This window comes from Aotus nancymaae, unplaced genomic scaffold, assembly GCF_030222135.1.
Source record: "Aotus nancymaae isolate 86718 unplaced genomic scaffold, 86718_ANA_hifiasm-v0.15.2.pri h1tg000067l, whole genome shotgun sequence".
NCBI classification, from domain to species: Eukaryota; Metazoa; Chordata; class Mammalia; order Primates; family Aotidae; genus Aotus; species Aotus nancymaae.
This window is the reverse complement of record NW_026988482.1, coordinates 5,518,234-5,538,053: the sequence shown is the minus strand read 5'-3', so window position 1 is coordinate 5,538,053 and position 19,820 is coordinate 5,518,234. Positions and strand designations below refer to the sequence as shown.

The 19,820-nt window shown below is 53.3% G+C and overlaps 1 protein-coding gene across 1 annotated transcript; it reads right to left on the bottom strand.

The window, feature by feature from the left end:
• Positions 1-1,094: 1,094 nt before the first annotated feature.
• DVL3 (dishevelled segment polarity protein 3) lies at positions 1,095-19,445 on the bottom strand. The gene is made up of 15 exons (XM_012457305.2): positions 19,020-19,445; positions 11,287-11,356; positions 10,638-10,759; positions 10,425-10,534; positions 10,119-10,254; positions 9,849-9,942; positions 9,566-9,635; positions 8,790-8,929; positions 8,531-8,607; positions 8,380-8,447; positions 8,083-8,232; positions 7,343-7,474; positions 6,998-7,165; positions 4,451-4,666; positions 1,095-4,357 (listed from the first exon to the last, which is right to left on the bottom strand). Exons 1-15 carry the CDS (start codon positions 19,178-19,180, stop codon positions 3,921-3,923), a joined length of 2,151 nt encoding a protein of 716 aa, XP_012312728.2. The 5' UTR covers positions 19,181-19,445; the 3' UTR covers positions 1,095-3,920.
• Positions 19,446-19,820: the final 375 nt, after the last annotated feature.

Below are 19,820 nucleotides of genomic sequence, written 5' to 3'. Positions count from 1 at the left end.
CGCTCTAAGTTTAGCAAAACCACAACTACCGACTGCCTTTGAGAAACCGTCCCCGCCTCAGGAGGAGGGATAGGCGTGGCCTTAGTCGGCCCTACCAGAAATACCATTCCAGCATACACCGCTCCACCCACCTTTTTTTTTTTTTTTTTCACTGAGCACTCTGGGAATTGTAGTCTCTGTACTTCTTCCTGTTCCTATTTGTTTCAGAGAGCTTTGGAATATTAATGCCATTTGTAGAAGCATATCTGTTAAGCTTCGGATTGCTGTAGGCCTTTTCTGTCTCCAGAGTCCCAGGAGTGGCTGTCCTCACTTTACACACAAATAAATGCAACTTGGCAGTATAAGTGTTTGTGCTGAATTTACTGCTTTCTAACAGTAACTCTGATTCTCCCAAGCTTTTCTCAGATATTTGTTCCAGACATGAGCTTTTTCCAAGGGATTCAAGACCCAAGGAGAAGAGCGGGGAGGAAGGAGGCGACTACTTGGGAAGAAACTAAAGCTTTTCACAAATATGTCCATGACTGTACACTCTTCCTCGAGGTCAGCTAAAGCTTTTCATGATTGTTATGCCTTCTAGTGACAGGCATATATGTTGCTCAGAAGATGTTAAAAGAAAGAGTTGAATTTAGTTGGACATGGGATTTGAAATCCCCTCTTTGATAAACATAATCTTTACATCCAAGCTGAGGAGATAGAGCCAACCCTCAAACATGAAGGGCCTGCTTGGTTCTTGCAGAATCTGAAGAAAATCTGTTGGCTCTTCTCTTTCTGTGGACAGAGATAAATTTCTGCCTTACTTGGGCAGGACTGCACCTGTCATGGGAAGAAGGAAGGGCAAGAAAGGGCATATCTGGTTGCAAATGTTACAGTCCTTCACAGCCTCCAGCCAGAAGCCATGATGTGGCGGATGAAGATCTGACCTCCTTCAAATAGTAGTCACAGCCTGAAGTCATTAAATGACTGAATACTGGCATTTCTAATTTTTGAACCAGCACTCAAGGCTTCAAGACTCCTATCTTTGCAAAAAGCTTTATCTTCCAAAAATACCCTAAACTGCTACCAATTTAGAGTAAATAATAATAATGATAAAATAATAATAATAATAGCTACCATTTATTGAGCACCTACTCTACTGTGTGCCAGGCACTGTGCTAGGCACTTTTCGTACAATATCTAATTTAAATCCTCACAACAACCCTGTGAGGTAGGTATTATTATCATCATTTTACATACGAGGGAACTGAGGCTCAGAGAGGTTAAATAACTCTATCACACAACCAAAAATAGTAGAGCTGGAATTCAAACCCAAAACAACCTGACTCCAAATCCCATGCTCCAGTGAATTAAAGTAGAGACAGAGGGGAGAGGGAGGGCAAATTCAAGAAAGATTGTTAGAGTGAAATGGATATGATGTGCTGATGAGTAAGATATGGGAAGAAGGAATGTAAGCTCATAAACGTTTCTAGCTGGTGAGCCTATGTAGATCGTGATGAGGGTAACCAGGACAGGAATTCGGGAGAAACACACTTCATTGGGCACGTGAGTTGAGTCCATATGGAAATGCCCAGAGACGTCCAGTAGGTAACACTAATACAGATCTGAAGTCTGGGGGAAGTTGGGGTTGGAGCTATATATTTGGGAATCACCAGCATATCAGCAGCAATTGAGGATATCAGGATGAATGACTCCATTTTGGGAGTAAATAGAAAGGAAAGAGAAGTGAATCCAAGACAGAATGATGGAAGCACTGATACTGACAGGCATGAGCAATCGTGGAGATATTCTCAAGAGGGTTGGACAAGACAGAGTCAGAGTGAGAAGTACATGAAACAGCACTGCTGTGGTGGCTGGAAGCCATGGACTGGGTAGGGAAAAATCTAGAGCTCCCAGAAGGCAGGCAAGACTGAGTCACACTTCCAGCAAAGCCCTCTGCTCTAACAAAACCCCAAGAAGTATTGTCTCTGTTTGTTTGCTTTTGAGGCAGAATCACACTCTGTCACCCAGGATGGATGCAGTGGTGCGATCTCGGCTCACTGCAACCTCCACTTCCTGGGTTCAAGCATTCTCATGCCTCAGCCTCCTGAGTAGCTGAGATCACAGTCAGGCACCAAAACACCCATCCAATTTTTGTAATTTTAGTAGAGATGGGGTTTCACTATGTTGGCCAGGCTGATCTTGAACTCCTGACCTCAAGCAATCCGCCTGCCTCAGCCTCCCAAAGTGCTGGGATTACAGACGTGAGCCACCGCACCTAGCCAAGTATTGTTAATTGTATGAATGCCAAAATGTCCTTACCTTGGTTTACCTCAAAACCTAGAGCTAAGGACTTCATCTCACTTTTGACACCCCAGACCCAAAAATATGGAAGCCCAGGGAGCCAGGGGAATTTATAGCAAGAGGCTTAAAGAGAAAATCATGATTTGTTTAAAGTGGAGAATGTGAAAAACAAAACCTGGCACTCAGTCTGGAAGTCCTGGAAGTGTCCTTGCCCAGCCTCAACTGGCCTGTGGGCTCCTGTGTCTTTGCGCTGGGGTGCCATGACGAATGTGAAAACAGGTTAGGTTGCGTGTGGGGGTGGCAATGGCCTGTCAGTTGTGGGGCAAGTCCTCTGCTGAGTCCAGCCTGACCCAGCTTATGGGCTTTATCCAGGTGCAAAAGTGCTAGGGACACGTGTGGGAGTTTTGAGGGCTGCCAGGAAGGGGAGAAGGATGTCAGGGGACCAGCCCCACAACCTAGGAGAGGATTAGGAGAGAGGGTCCAGCCCTTTGGGCAGGGGCCAGCCCTGAGGCTTAACTGAACTTGCATAGGCACCTGTGCATGTCTCTGGGCATGTATGCATGCAGGAGTGAGAAAGATAAAGAGAGCTAGAGAGGCCCCCTGCAGCCTGCCATGTGTTGTGTGGCCTGATTCTCTCTGGAAAGGCGGAGAGTCTCCATGCATGGGTGAAGCTGGGCCCTCCCCAGAAGCTTAGTGACTCAGTATGTTAACGTGTGGGTGTGGGGGCTGGACATCCTTCGGAAGCCCTGAGGTGCTGCCGAAGCAGGGTTCCTGGTCTCCTCGGAGGCTGGGCCTCCCCTTGCTGGGGGCTCACAGAAAGTCAAACAGCCCGAAATTCTTGGCTGCTCCAGGCCCAGGGAAAATTGGGGGAAGAAAAAAGAAAGAAAAGAAATGTTTCAGGCCTGGAGGTGAGATGAGCCTGCTGGTTAGTAGGGTTAGGGGTCCGAAGGAACCAGCACACAGGGCAGGCAGGGGCAGGGGTAGAGTAGAGATGCTCTCTGGAAGCCAGTAGCTGCTCAGGCAACTGAGGGGGCCCTCGGGACCTCTGATCTTGGCACGGGCAGGGACAGCACGATGGCTACCGGAGGCGACTACAGCTTTAGGTTGCAGGACTGAGGCAGCAGGCAGGGGTTGGTTAGTAGGGGCAGATGAAGCAAATGTATTTTGGTGTCAGTACTGTGGGGTAAAGTCGAGAGGTCCGCACACGTGCCTGATGGGGTGGAGTTAATAGAGGGATGATGTAGCTGAGTGAATGGTGAAAGGGAGCTGAAGGGGAAATGAGAGAATGAGGGAGTGGGCATCCCATCAAGGACACTGCCAGAGACAACTCCCAAAAGGGGGTTTGCAGAGGGGAGTAAGGGGCAGCACCAAGTCTGGTCCCGGGGACACAAAGGATTCTGGGAATTCCTGTGCAGCAGTTAGTGGGCAGAGGAAACGAACTGGGGCCAGAGGCAGGTTAGGGGCTGCAGAGCCAATCAGTAGGTACATTCCACCCTTGCAGCACCCTGCAAGCAGTTAGCGCACCTGGATTTAGTTCCGTTTATTTCCCTTTCAGGTACCAAACAAAGTAAAAAAGACGGACGGATGGAGAGGAACGCAGCCGGCTAGGGTGGGAGCGGAATGGAGGTGGGGAGGGGCCCTGCTCACATCACATCCACAAAGAACTCACTGGGGTTTCCCATGGCCATGCGGAAGGACTGTCTGCTGGCGGTCAGTTCCGGGGGCACTGAGGCCAGGTCGCGGCCCGGAGGGGCTCCTGGGGGCCCCATGGCCGTGGGCGGTGGGGGCATCATCAGCATGGGGGGGCCGTAGAGAGGGGGCACGCCGGGAGGACCATAGCTCGGGTGTGTGTGGTGGCTGCGAAGGCTGCTGGCCAGAGAATGGTGGCTGCGGTGGCTGTGTTCACTGGCCGCCGGGCCTGAGCGCTCGCTGGGCGCCCGCTCCCGCGGCCCCCGCAGGCTGCTGCGTGTCGTGTGGTCCGATTCGCTGCCGCTGCCTCCCGACTTGGAGTCCCCGGCCTTCGGGTCTTTCTCTTTCCTCCGATCACTGCCGCTACGGTTGGAGCCACTGCTCCGACTGCCTGTAGGAGGCAAACAGGGCTGGCGTGGAGCAGCTGGGTGGCGGGTGAAGCCCAGGGCCCACCTGTGCCTTCCACCCGGCCCCATTACCTTACCTTCGCTGTGCTGACTGCTGGCGCTGCCCCCGCCGTAGCTGTAGCCCAGCTCTGGGAAGCCCGGGTGCGGGTTGTAGGGGTGTGGGGGTGGCGGGTACTGGTACGGGAAAGCCATGGGCCAAGGGGCGGCCCCTGGGTGCGGCAAAGGGGCCAGCGTGTCCTGGTCAGAGGCGCCACTGGAGCCATCGTGATCGTGGAGAGACAGGTTGGCCATGTCTGTGGAGGGAAGGCCGCATGGAGCTAGGTCTTTCCAGAGAGGTCCCTAGCCTAGGTCAGGTGGGTTCTGGATGACAGAGACCGGGGTAGTTTCTGGCTAGAATGAGAGGAGGCACAGACCAGAGAGCTCCCCACTTCTGCAGACCCACTTTGCCCCCACCAGAGCCAGCCCCCGGGAGACCCTCCTCAGGAAGGCCCTGAGTCATCATTCTAGATTCTCAGCTAAAGCTGTACCTCCCAATCCCTGGAAGGCCCTTGCGAAGCTTTTGTACTTTCTCTGCTGGCCTCAGTGGGATAAAAGCAGCAAAACTCTTTTTTATTTTGAGACGGTGTCTCGCTCTGTCCCCGAGGCTGGAGTGCAGTTGGCGCAGTTTTGGCTCACTGCAACCTCTTTCTCCCGGTTCAAGCAATTCTCCTGCCTCAGCCTCCTGACAGGAGTGCACCACCATGCCCAGCTCTTTTTTTTTTTTTTTTGTATTTTTAGTATAGATGAGGTTTCCCCATGTTGGTCAGGCTGGTCTCAGGCGACCCACCCGCCTCAACCTCCCAAAGTGCTGGGATTACAGGCGTGAGTCACGGCACCTGGCCTGCAAAACTCTTAGGTGGCCATTTTATCTTCTGTTCTCTCAGCCGGTGCAAGTTGGGGAATCTGGAAGGCTGAAATACCAGATAGCCACCAAGTACATCACACCTGAAGTTCATGAAGCACAAGAGAGAACATTATCTTCTGCAGATGTCAGCACAGTCCTATGAAGAAGGCATTCATCATGTTTTTCCCCCACGAGGACAGTGAAGTCCAGAGAGGTTCAATGACCAGCCCGAGGCCAGCCTGAACTGTAATCAGAACAGAAGCTAAGAGTAGCTTACTTCCTCCTTACCTTCTCTGATGAAGTCATTAATTAGGAGTAAGGAGCAATTTGGGAAATTTTTTTTTTGAGATGGAGTTTTGCTCTTGTTGCCCAGGCTGGAGTGCAATGGCGCGATCTCAGCTCACTGTTACCTCTGTTTCCAGGGTTCAAGCGATTCTCCTGCCTCAGCCTCCCGAGTGGCTGGGATTACAGGCATGTGCCACCACGCCCAGCTAGTTTTGTATTTTTAGTAGAGACGGGTTTTCTCCATATTAGTCAGGCTGGTCTTATACTCCCAACCTCAGGTGATCCACCCACCTCGGCCTCCCAAAGTACCAGGATTACAGGCATTAGCCACCTCGCCCAGCCAGTTTGGGAAATGTAGGTAAAGTTTTACCCACTCCCTCACCTAGAACTAAATACCCACTAAAAGCCTAGAATGAGTGCAGGGTCCTCCAGAGATTCCCTATATAATGAAGGTACTAGGCCCTGATTGCACTTTCCAGTGCTGCTGGGAGGGTGAGTAGGGTGGGAAGGGACCACAAAGAAAAAACAACTTAGGTGCCTCCCCCAGTGCTCTCCACCCCGTTCCCAGCCAGGCCCGGCTCTTCACAGCACTGTCTCACCCACTAATATTCCTCATCTCATGACTCTGGCGCCCCCAGGGAAATTTACATTCCTTAAGGGCAAGGCTGCTCCCACCAATATTGGAACTACCTTGAAGAGAGTATAAGGGGCCAGTCACTAGGACTCAATTCCTTCCTGGGACACCTTCTGCTCACACACTATTTGTACCAGTTCCCAGAGCTCCAAGAGAGCAATAATTGCCCTTGAGGTCACCTGCCCTATTAAGATGAGACATTCCTCCTAGCCCTAAGGAGAGCCAGCCCAGCCTTCCAGGAAAGAAGTCAGGAGACAGGGCTGTGAGGCTGACCGTGGATGTTGCAGCCAAGCCATCAACCTGTCAAGAGGCCAGCAGCCAGCATGGGGAGTGGTGGTGGAGGAAAGCAGTGGTCTGTGTCAGCTCTTGCCCAAAGAGCTGATGACACCGTGAGCCTCCAGGCTGTTGTCTTGAGGCAAATGACTGTGCTCCTCAGGGTTACCTAGGCCTCCAGTTCTTCCCAAGCCTGTAACACCCCTAGCTGAGACTCTGGCCAGTGAGAAGGAAAAGGCCTATTCTGTCAGTATCCTCCTGAGCTGGGCCTCTGGGAGGCTGTGAGGCTTGAGTAAGATGATGCTTTGGGAACAACCAGCATGGTCAGGCAGAGCAGGCACTTAGAAAATGCCAGGCCCAACAGGGAGATGTGGGCAGGCGAACAGGTTAGACAGGACTCTTCTTCCACCACAGAACTCCTAGGGCTTGAGTTGGGCCCCTGGCTCTGCTGTCCTCCAATCTGGGTTCCCCAGAGTCTGCTGCCACCTCCCTGGCTACCTCCCCACTCCTAGCCAGGAGACAGGACAAGAAGGTGAGGGAGGCACATACTGCCGCAGAGGTCGCCAAAGATGTAGTAGCACTGCTCGGAGAAGGTGATCTTGTTGACGGTGTGGCGGATGAAGCCAGCTTTCAGCAGGTTGCTGGCATACTTGCGGGCCTCCCTCCGGTCAGTGAAGCCTTCCACATTGTGGTACAGCCAGTCCACCACATCTGAGCCTGGGGGCAAGGCTGCCAGTTGATTGGGGGGGGCCCATCTGACTTGGACCCATCTGGCCTCAAAGAAGCTATGAGGCTGGGGCTGGTTCCAGCTCAAGGTAAGTCCTGGGTCCCCCAGCCGGCCCTGCCCTGCCCGTCACTCCCACCCATCCCACATCCCACCATGGGCTCTCTCACCGATGAAAGCGTTAGGGATGGTAATCTTGAGCCACATGCGGTCACGGACCTCCAACCCTGATTCAGGGGAGGCCATGGCTTTTACGATGGCAGCCATGTCACTGTGGATGGACAGGTGGAAGTCGTCTAGGCCTGGGGGTGGGAGGCAGAATGGTGAGGCAGAAAGGGGGCTTTGGAGTTAGGGAAACAAGAGTTTGCTTTCTAGCTCTACCACCTAATCGTTATGGGACCAATGCTGGGAAAATTATGGACTTCTTGGACACTCAGTTTCCCCTTCTGTGAAAAAATGGGGACTTTAATATCTACTTTACAAGGCTATTTGAAGAAAGAATTAAATAATGTAAATGCAGGTGCTTGGCCCAGGGTATAATGAACATGCTATGATAACCGAAATGGCTGCCATTTACTGAATGCTTACTTTATACCACACATTGCAATGGTGCTTCATTTACATCCTCTCATTAAACCCACAGGAATCTGGTAACGTTTATATCGTGAGTCCCATTTTCTAAGGGGAAACTGAGGTCCCCTGGGTGCTCATACAGGTTCAGAAGCAAACACTGTTGAGTGGGGGTTGGAGTGCCCACTGTGGGGGAGTTGCAGCGTGGGGTCGCTGATAGGAGCTGAGTCCCCTCTCCGGCCCTCTCTGATGCTCAAGCAAGAGTCTCCACGTGGAACCTCATCAGTTTCCCTGACCTGGCCCTGTCTGCTGAGCCCAGGAGACAGGGTTAGACACTCACGCTCTGTGTCAGGGATGGAACTGGTGATGGAGGAGCTGGTGGAGGTGATGGTGCTCAGGGAGGGGCTCATGCCGTATGCAGGGAAGGTGCCCGTCATGGCTGCAGTGTGGGAGACCCAAGCCGCAGGGTCAATGGGCCGGATGGGCTCGCCTGCAGGGAGGATGAGGAGTCATGGGCCACCCACTCCACCCACTGCTGGGCCCAACAGGATACGTGTGGGGGTTCTGGGTGACAGAAGAGAGACCGGGCTCATGTATGTAAGCACCAGCGTTAGGACTGAGTCTCCCATCCACTTACTCCTAGGCAACGTGAAGCAACCACGTGGACTTGGGTCCCAGCACTTGGCTACAGTCAGGGTGATGGGCCTGAAAACAAGGGTGTCCTAGTGAAGGCAGGATGTGTACAGGCAAGACCATGCCCCTTGCCCAGTGCCCCATTCCATCCATACCCCGGTTTGTGCACAATCTCCCGCAGTACCCGGACTGCATCGTCATTACTCATGTTCTCAAAGTTGATCTCGTTTACCTGGGAAAGAGGACCCGGAGTGGGATGAGCAGTTGTGTTGGGGAGGATGAAAGAGGAACTCAACTTGGTAGGTCAGGGAGTCTTCCCCCAACCAAGAAGGGGCCTCTGAATGAGCAGGGTGCAGATGGTAGGACACCTCCCTGCTCCCTATCCACACAACTACCTCAGGTGAGCGCTGATACCTGTAACAGCATATCTCCTGGCTCGATGCGCCCGTCAGCAGCCACGGCCCCGCCCTTCATGATGGAGCCAATGTAGATGCCGCCATCTCCACGCTCGTTGCTTTGGCCCACGATGGAGATGCCCAAGAAGTTATATTTTTCTACAGAGAGTAATTTAAGACCTTAACGGGGAGCAAGGTTCCTACCCACATTCCCAGCCCGTTAGGAAATGGAAAGGGACAGGAACTGAACTGACATTTAGTGATCCTGAACCAGACACTGCACTCAGCATGCATGCTCAAACATGCTTCCACGGAATCCTTGCTGGCTGTAAGGTAGGGACTCAGTCCCATTTTACAGAGCAGGCAACTGAGGTTCAGTGAACTTAGAAGATGACTTTTCTAAGCCAGTAAGTGGCAGAGCCAGGACTCAAACTCAGATTGAATCCCAAAGTTGGGCTCCTTTTATTACATCCAGCTGTCTCTTAAAGAGTACCTAGGGCAGAAATCAGAGAGCAAGGATGCAATGGCTGAGAGATGCAAAGGAGTGGACACTCAGAAATCATTTCCTCCAGGAAGACTTCCCTGATGCCATTTTCTGCTTCCACAACTCTCTGTGCTTATCTCTGTCACAGCCCTGATGGTGAGGTACTAAAATGATCAGTTTATGTATCAGCTGATGTTTAGGAAAGAGAGCTCCTGGAGGGCAGGGAACAAACTCTGCGCCTCTCTGACCTCAAGTCTGCCGAGTGTCTGGCACAGAGCAGGTGCCTGAGATTGCGGTTTCCTCAGACTCACCCATGTTGAGAGTGACCGTGATGATGTTGAGTGACATGGTGGAGTCCGTGATGCTGCTGAAGGATGAGGACTGGAATAGACAGAGGCCCTGAGCAGCAGGTGGGGGTGGCAGGAATTCACTCCCGCCTGGCTCCTCCTCAAGGTGAGTCCTCGGCACTGCCCCCGCCCCAAGGTTCTAAACACTGCACTAAGGGGAAGGGATATAAGGAAGAACAAACCTTGGCCCTGCCTAGGAAGGGCTCACCATCCGCCCGCACCATCCCTAGCTTTCCAGACCCCATACCCGCTCAATCCGGGAAACCTTCTGCTTCCGCCGCCGCCGCTTGTGTCTTCTCATCAGGCGTGAGGCGCTGCTCTGCTCTGTGGAGCTGCTGAACCTGTGGGGCCCACAGTCGTTCCCCAGCAGGCTGGCCCAGCCCTGCCCCATGAGAGGCACTGCAGGGCCTGGGTCCCCAGCACAAAGCCCACCAGCCTCCGAGGGGCCCCACATCCTCAGGTTTTAGGCTCCTCGGGGGTCACCTGCCCCACAAGACCCATGAAACTCAAGCCCCACCTGCTGGTGGAGTCATCCTCATCTGAGTCAAAGAAGCTGGTGGTCTCCAGCTCGCTGCTCATGAGGGTGGACGAGCTGTCGTAACCGCCTGGCTCTCGCCGCCGCTCCCCCTTCGCGGTTCCGTTGAGCCGGGCTGCTGCAGGGATGGAAGCAGTCGTGTTTACACAGTGCCAGCGCAGGATGAAGGAAGGAGGTAAGCAGGGACTGCACTGAGGCCAGGCGCATCCTGAGCACAGGAAGTAGGGCAAGGAGGTGGCTAGCTGGGTGGAAAGCATGGGGAGGGTGTCTGTGTTCAGGAAGATATACCATGCTCTGGGCCATCCCTCCGGCGTGGACGCTCTCGCTGGGCAGACACCAAGGAGTCCGTTTCTGTGTCATTGTCCAGGTTCTCCTGGCTGCCCCCACCAGCATGAGGGCTGCAGGGAAGAGACTTGATGGGGGAGGGGGCAGGCTGGGGGCTCCCTCCCCGAGCCCTGGGCTTAGCTGATGTGGCCCTCTCCACCCTCAGGTCACACTCACTGGAAGGATGGGGGTCGGGAGTCCCCGATGCCTCCAGTGCGCTCCATAGGTGGTGGCAGCTCCGACGGGTTGTCAGCACAGAAGGGGGCTGGGTCTGGGTGTGAGCCCTCAGCAGACACCAGCTGAAGGGGAGAAACAGAGTCAGCAGTATGTTACAGGAGCACTAAAGAGAAAGGGATAGTTGGCTTCTGGCAAGGCAGGAAGGCCTAGGAAGAAGGAAGCAGGAAATACGGAGGGAGAAAAGACAGGGCTGTGCAAGGGCGGCTGAGATGAACAGTGGCCCCTCTGCCACTGCCTGCTACTGATGGGGAGGCTGGAAGACACGGTGTGGTGAAGTGGAGGGGGAGCAAAGAACAAGGTTCAGCGGTCTGAGCAGAGATCAGCAGCTGGCAGGAGGAAAGCTGAGGCAAGTGTCAAAGGCACAGGAAACGTTACTGTCCCCACCGTGTGTTTCTGTCTCTCCCTCTCCCCCTTTCCCACCACTTTTCATCAAGGTTACAGAATCTCGGGTGAGAAACAGTTCATTTAGAAAGCTAAAGCAAGATGCAGACACTAAAGCTTAAAACCACCAGCTACAGTCTCAGTGATGCATTTCCCTTGTCCAGCCCAGCACAGGGATGCAGGTGGATGGAAGGCTGAGGCTCCTTACCCAGGACACCACCCGGCCATTGAAGCACGGCAGCTTGGCATTGTCATCCGAGATCTCCTCCTTCACCACTCTGCAGAGAAAGGGGGATGCCACAGAGAACCTTCTAGGGTGAAATGAAGGATCCCCAAATCCCAACTCTCAGGGGCTCCTCTATTCTAAACGGAGACTCAAACCACCAGCACAAGACTGTTCAAATGAAAGCAGAGGTGGGGGAGCCTAAGGGACAGCACTTTAGCACCACCAGGAAGACACCAGCCCTGCCTGGGCCAGACGCCTTCCTGGGGTATCCTCTGTCATCAGGTGGTTGCAAATTAAAATGGACACATCACTGCCCTCCATGCCACTCCCTAAAATCTCCAGAGTGCACTACCCATCCCCAACATCATGATTCTTCTGCACTAGATTTTCTCTTTTCCTCTGATCCCTAATTGGAAAAAAAGCATAGAATTGTAATTGTCCTTCCTTTCTTAAGTAGAAATCCTAACGTTGTTGTGGGAGGTGTGAACAAAGAATTTAAGAAAATTAGAAAAGAGAAGTGGAGGCTGGGTGTGGTGGCTCACGCCTGTAATCCCCACTTTGGGAGGCTGAGGTGGGTGGATCATGAGGTCAGGAGTTCGAGACCAGCCTGGCCAACATGATAAAACCTGGTCTCTACTAAAAATACAAAAATTAGCTGGATGTGGTGGTGGGTACCTGTAATCTCAGCTACTTGGGAGGCTGAGGCAGGCAAATCGCTCAAACCCAGGAGGTGGAGGTCACAGTGAGCTGAGATTGTGCCACTGTACTCCAGTCTGGGCGACGAGCAAGACTCTGTCTCAAAAAAAAAAAAAAAAAAAGGCATTTACTGCACATTTTCCACATGCCATTATGATAATTAACAGTAACACTTGCTCTCTCTCACACTGGTAATCCCAGCACTTTGGGAGGCTGAGGCAGGAGGATCACTTGAGGCCAGGAGTTTTAAGATTTGCCTGGTCAACATAGTGAGGCCCCGTCTCTACAAAACAAAACAAATACAAAAATTAGCCGGGCGTGGTGGCGTGCGCCTATGGTCCCAGCTACTTGTGGAAGGCTGAGGTGGGAAGATTGCTTGAGCCTGGGAGTTCGAGGCTGCAGCGAGCTATGACTGTGCCACTGCACTCCAGTCTGGGTGAAAAAGAAAGGTAGGTACAATGGGGAAACTAGGCTCAATAGGTTCAGTAATTCACCTAAACTCCTACTACTAGTATGTGAAGAGCTGGAATTTGAATCCTGGTCAGCCTGAGTCTAACGTCTGCATTCTTACCTATTACACCACCTTATCTCCCTAGAGTTAGAACCTATAATCTTCACATCAGCCTCAGTGGGCAGACAATATGATCTTCATTTCATGAAAACAAATTGAGAAACATTCAGTAACTTATCCAAGGTCACAGGACTAATAGATGTCAGAGCTTGTCTGACTCCAAAATCCATACTCTTTCCATTGTATTTCACATTCTTTACTATATAATAACAGAGGTAATGTGGGTCTGTGTGGAGGGTGGATTCAGGAGGACGATGATATGAGGTGTGAAGGGTGTGGAATGTGGCCAAGGGACTTGTAGTTTGGCCTAGGGAACGTAGTGAAGCAAGAAGTTAAGATAGTAACTGCAGTTTGGGGCTGGGAAGGGGAGTGGAAAAGTTTGAGGACCCTCAGACTGTCAAATATGCCAGGAGTACAGAGATGGGAAGACGTGACCAGGGGTGAGATGACACATAACCGGGAGCTCTAAGCAGAGAGGAAAGACAGCAAGGAGGAGGTTGGGAAGTCTAGTCCTGCCTTGATTTTTTTTTTTTTTTTTGGAGACGAAGTCTCACTGTGTCACCCAGGCTAGAGCGCAGTGCTGCAATCTCAGCTCACTGCAACCTTCACCTCACGGGTTCAAGTGATTCTCCTGCCTAAGCCTCCTGAGTAGCTGGGATTACAGGTGCCTGCCAACATGCCTGGGTAATTTTTGTATTTTTAGTAGAGACGGGGTTTCAACATGCTGGCCAAGCAGGTCTCAAACTCCTGACCACAGGGTGATCTACCCACCTCAGCCTCCCAAAGTGCTGGGATTACAGGCATGAGCCACTGTGCTCAGCCCCCTTTGTTCTTAGAGCAGCTTCTGCCCAGAGCCGGAAACGTGCTTGGCTCCTTGTGATGCTCACGTTTTTGGACTCACAGCCAAGTTCGCAGACCGAGCCTGCCCTTCCCACTCCCATCCATCTCTGGTTCCTCCATCATTCCCAACACGACAGCAATCCTTGGAAAGCAGCCCAAATCATCCTACTCAGGCCCACCATGGCAGAAAGTGTAGAAAGGATAGGCTAGAGGCCAGGTGCCATGGCTGACGTCTGTAATCCCAGCACTTTGGGAGGCCAAGGCAGGGGTGTGGGGGATCACCTGAGGTCAGGAGTTCGAGACCAGTCTGACCAACATGGAGAAACCCCATCTCTACTAAAAATGCAAAATTAGCCAGGCATGGTGGTGCACACCTGTAATCCCAGCTACTCGAGAGGCTGAGGCAGGAGAATCGCTTGAACCCGGGAGGCGGAGGTTACAGTAAGCTGAGATCGTGCCATTGCACTCCAGCCTGGGCAACACAAGCCAAACTCCATCTCAAAAAAAAAGAAAGGATAGGCTAAAAAGAAGGGACAGAGAGGTAGCTCAGACCCACCAGCCAGTCTGGCCACAGGGTACTGCAAGCTGGCAGCCCCACAGGACTCAGAGGAAAAGGGAATACATGGGCCACATGGCACAGCCTGCTTTGGAGGGGGGTCTGCCTATGGGTGGGAAGATGCTGCCGAGTCCCTACCCACCCCTCCCCCAGCAGGCCCCACCACACTTCTCCACAATACACGTTTCCTCTCTTTCTGGGGGTCACCAACAGGTCACCAAGGCTCTGCTGACTCACAAGAATCAGCTGATCTTCGGCAGCTCTGGGGGACCTCAGTCAGGCCTTATTCACCCACCATGGAGCTGAATGGCTGGGGTTACACAGCACTCACACACACACACACACACACACACACACTCACACCCCAAACAGAGTCAAACAAATATGGGCTCAAATTCCAATTCTCCCAGTTACTAGCCTACCAATTTCTCCAAGCCTCTGTCTCATCCTGGTAACTGGATCCTCAAATGCTGAGCATGATCCAGGCATTACAAGCTAGTTACACTGTCACTTTTTAGCAGGGTCCACACGCTATTTCTAACTACATATACATTTTTAGGGCAGAGCATTGTTCATCCAATTAAAATACTTTGGCTGAGAGCCCAGTGGGTTTTAGGTCCTGAGCTTGCTACTGTAGAGATCTCATGAAACATCAGACCCAGAGTCTGCCTTGTTCTCAGTGGGACTGTGGTCCAGTGGATAGTTCACGGAAATATACTGCAATCCAGGAAGTGGTTGGAGCCGCAGGAGCAGCACGTGTTCACTGGATAGACATCTGCTGAGTGTTACACAGGTGTCAGGATATAAAGATAAGATAAGCCAGGTGCGGTGCTCATGCCTGTAATCTCAGCACTTTGGGAGGCCAAGGCAGGCGGATCACTTGAGGTCAAGAGTTTGTGACCAGCCTAGCTAACATAGCAAAACCCCATCTCTACTAAAAATGCAAAAATTAGCCAGGTGTGGTGGCAGACACCAGTAGTTCCAGCTATTTGAGAGGCTGAGGCAGGAGAATTGCTTGAACATCAGACTAGCAGTAGGTACCTTACTTCCATGTACCATCTACCATGCCCTCAATGCTAAAGATGTTTATCTCTCCTCCATTTTTCAAATAACTTAAGATGGCAGGCCGGCTACAGTGGCTCATGCCAGTAATCCCAGCACTTTGGGAGGCTGAGGCGGGTGGATCACCTGAGGTCAGGAGTTTGAGACCAGCCTGACCAACATGATGAAACCCTGTCTTTACTAAAAATACAAAAATTAGTTGGGCATGGCGGTGGGTGCCTGTAATCCCAGCTACTTGGGAGGCTGAGGCAGGAGAATTGCTTGAACCCAGGAGGCAGAGGTTGCTGTAAGCCGAGATTTCGCCACTGCACTCCAGCCTGGGTGACAAGAGCGAAACTCCTCAAAAAAATGAGATAAATAAAAATTTAAAAAGATGGCTGAGCTTACCCTAAGCCTGACAAATACTTTTGGAGACCAGATGGGACTTGAAGAGTCCTCAGGCCTCACAACAGAACCTCAAAGGCTGAGGCACAAGTGGAGAAACTGGAGAGACAGCAGCCTTCCCCACCTGACAACCTTCCCTCTGTCAGCTAGGGTCAATGGCCCCCGCCTGACCCTTGTCTTGTGGGGCTTGGAGAAATGGTGGCCTTATCACCTCTACAGTTTGCCAAGGCTTACCACCTCCCTCGGAGAGGATTCATCAGTAAAATGATGACAATAATGACACTTACAATTGCGTGATTAAGGATTTTGATTTGGATCCAGATTCCTGATGTCAAAGCAAACGCTGCCTCTTATTAGCCGTATGACCTTGGTTGGGCAAGTTACTTAAGCTTTCTGTGCTCTAGTTTCCTTTTTTTGTTGTTGAAACAGGGTCTCACTCTACTGCCCAGGCTGGAGTACAGTGGCACCATCACAGTTCACTGCAGCCCCAAACTCCTGTGCTCAAGTGATCCTCCTGTTTCAACTTCCCAAGTTGGGACTACAGGCACACTCCATCACACCTGGCTAATTAAAAAAAATTTTTTTGTAGAGATGGGGTCTGGCTATGTTGCCAAGACTGGTGTTGAATTCCTGGCCTCAGGCGATCTTCCCACCTCAGCCTCCCAAAGTGCTGACATGACAAGTGTGAGCCACCATGCCCGGCATAGTTTCATTTGTAATAGTTTCATTTGTAAACCGAGATATCATTATACTATCTATTTCACAGGGCTGTTTTGAAGATTAAGTGAGTGAAGATTTGAAAAACATTTAGATTAGTCCCTGGCACACTAAGCATAAAAGGAGTGTGTTAAATAAATGAAACACACACATACATATATGTACATATGTTATTAGTCAGCTATTAGTCCTCTGTCACAAGACAGCCGTATCAGGTCTCCTGCTCATTTATCCTTCTGAGGATAAAAACAAAATCCATCTTCTCCACTTCATTATTATTTTTTTGAGAAGGAGTCTCACTCTGTTGCCCAGGCTGGAGTGCAGTGGAGCAATCTTGGCTCACTGCAACTTCTGCCTCCCAGGTTCAAGCGATTCTCCTGCCTCAGCCTCCTGAGTAGCTGGGATTACAGGCATGTGCCACCACACCCAACTAATTTTTTATTTTTAGTACAGAAGGGGTTTCACCATGTTGGCCTGGCTGGTCTTGAACTCCTGACCTCGTGATCCACCTGCCTCAGCCTCCCAAAGTGCTGGGATTACAGGTGTGAACCACCGAGTCCAGCCTCCACTTCATTTTTAGTACTGTTTTCAACCCTGCTAAAATGGTCCAACTCTGATATTTTGGTTCAAGTACCACTGATGTTTGCAAGATGGCTTCAGGTGGCACATAAATTAACATTGCTTAGTTCAATCGTTAAATATTTATGTTAAACATAATTTAGAAAGAAATATAAATAGAAAATCAGACCTATGGTTTCACATTATTGCTTGGTTTAAGCTAAGAAAAAGAATGAGTGGGCCGGGTGTGGTGGCTCACACCTGTAATCCCAGCACTTTGGGAGGCTGAGGCAGACGGAGCACGAGGTCAAGAGATTGAGACCATCCTGGTCATCATGGTGAAACCCCGTCTCTACTAAAAAAACAAAAATCAGCTAGGCGTGGTGGCACGTGCCTGTAGTCCCAGCTACTTGGGAGGCTGAGGCAGGAGAATCATTTGAACCCGGGAGGCGGAGGTTGCGGTGAGCTGAGATCGCGCCATTGCACTCCAACTTGGGCAACAAGAACGAAACTCCGTCTCAAAAAAAAAAAAAAAGAGTAAGAATGAGTGTACTGACAATAGATTTAAAGAAAAATATTAAGTAAACAGTGATTGGTGTAATGGGGGCCCTCTTACAACTGCAGTTTGGCCTGCCTCAACAGCAGCCTTGGGAGAGTGACAGCAGCCCAGAGTTGTCCAGGCTTAGGAGGCCGGGGCCAGGCCGGGTGGATGGGGAGATAAGTGGAGGGTGGAGAGACAGCCTATCCTAGCCCTAGCCCTGCAAGGCATCTGGATCTGGGATGGCCCCAGGGCACTGGACTCCGGTTGATCTTCCCCTATTCCTTACGTGGAGGCTGTAGCTTGATCCTTTCTAACCCTATTTTTCTCTTGCCAGGCCAAGGCACCCACTCCCTCACCCAGACCCCTTCTCGATCCATCCCTCCTCAGAATCTTCAAATCAGAGGTATCTGTCTCTGGGCTGAAGGCAGATAATCGTCACCACACCAGGAGCACCCCTCCCCAGGGCAGGAACAACAACAGAAACCAGAATAGTTCGAATCTACATAGCACTGCCCACTGTACAAAGGACTCTCACACACAAGATTTCAGGGGCTCATCCAATCCTGAGTTCCCGGGCAGAAGGTGACAGCAACACATGCCAGGCATTAGACAGAAGGTGCTTGCTTCCCAGGGCTAGGTGGGTCAGGGGCTTGGGAGAAAAGCCAGACTGATGAGCACTGGGGAGAAGAATGTCTCCTCTTGGCTGTGGGGCCTCAGCTCCAAAGAGCAGTGCAGGCCTCAGGCGAGGGCTGGAGAGGCAGCCTTCAGGCCTGGTGGGGCCTTCCCCAACGACTCCAGGCCCAGCGCCCAGCTAGTGAGGCGGCAGGCTAGTGTGGGCGCCTCCCCCTCCCCCAGTCTCCTGGGAGTTGGGGGGTTCGAGGGGATCAGCCAGGCCCCCCTTCCAGGCCAGCTGCTTCAGAACCTTCCGGCTCCAACATTCCATCCCCTCTTAAAGGGGAAGTGACTGCTTCCCAACTCTGCCTGTCCAGATCTCTGCAGCTGGGTGGAAGGGAAGACCCCACCAGGGAGGGGAAGATGGAGAACACCAAGAAACTCTTCCTGGCCCTCCCATCCAGGCCCCAGGCCCTTCCCAACGTCTCCCCCTTGGCCACCATCTGGAGGAAAAAGGCCAGAATTGGAGGAAAGATCAGCACCTGGGTCAGTGAGGCCCAGTCCTCAGGGGTCAGGCGCTCTGTTCCAGTGACGACACCCCCAGCAGCCCACAAGGGAGAGGAGAGGCAGCTAAGATAAACATCAGATCTGCAGACCCTGCTCCTGGCCGGCGCCCGAGCACCCCCGCACCCCTCCCCCAGCTCAGAGCCCCAGCAGAGCCCTCAGATGCAGCATACTCCAAATATGGCTGGGAGCCGCGCTGCTGAAAAGATGAAGGGGCGAAGAACCAGGGCCACGCAACCCCAGTCTGCGGAAAAGAGGCGCCGGCCCCTCGGCAGGAGGAGGACGGAGACTCGGGCTCCGGAACCAGGTGGAGGGGGCGTGTGTCTGTCGCTGGGGGCCACTGGTCCCTGAGGAGGTGAGGGGACCGCACGGCAGGAACTCTGATTGCTCTCGGGGAGTTGGACGTCCCCTTAAACCAGGGAGGCCCAGGTCCCCCCTTCAGGGGTGAACGGGAGTCCCTAGAGGGGCTGGAACCCACGGGGCCCCAATGGGCCGAGTCGCCCCTGAAGTCAGAGCGGGGCTAGGAGCCGGCGAGCGAGGGAAGTCGAGGCGGGCCGCGTCGTCCCTGGGGAGCCGCCTCCGGCTCCCGGGGGCGGGGCGGGGGCCATCCTCACCCGAAATCGTCGTCCATAGACTTGAAGAAGAACTTATAGCTGGGTCGCTGCAGAACGCCCTTAAAGTCCGCCAAGGTGACGCGCTCGGCGGGCAGGGGCAGCTTCACGAGGTACGGCGTCTCCTGCCCGTCCAAGTGGTAGATGATCTTGGTCTCGCCCATGGCTCGGGCCTCGGGCCCGGAGGCCCGCGCGCGGCCTGCTCGGGCGGCCGGGCCGAGCCTTCCACACGGCGGCGGCGGCGGCGCGCGGCGCGGCCCAGCGGCTCAACCCAGCTCGGCGGCGGCCCGCGGCGCCAGCTCCCTTGTTCTCCGGCCGCTCCCGGGTCCCAGCGCCGCCCGCCGCCGCCGCGGCCGCCGCTTCCGCTCCCCACTCTCCCGGCTGGGCTGGCGGCCGCTACTCTTCCGGTGGCCGCGGCCTTCCCGGCCCTGGGCTGCGTCCCGGCCCGCTCCCCTCCCCCGGCCCGGCGCAGCCCCGCCCCGGCGCGCCCCGCCCTCGGCCGCCGCACGGAGGCGCCGGCCTCGCGGCAGATGGCTGGGCTTCCGCCCAGCTCCGCTGACGTCCCGCCCCCTGGCCGGGCCGCGGCGCTCCGGTCCCGGGTCCTTAGAGACGGAAGGGGAGCTTCACCGGGAGGGCGGCGTTCCCGGACCCGCGAGGCCCTGACTCTGGACCCGAGTGGGATGGGTGGTTCCTCCGCGGTCCGAGAGGAGTGGAATACAGGGATTGCTTTGGTCCCCAGAAATGGTCTACGGAAAGAGGGTGGCTCTGACTCTGGATCCCTGGAGGAGAGTGACCGCAACATGG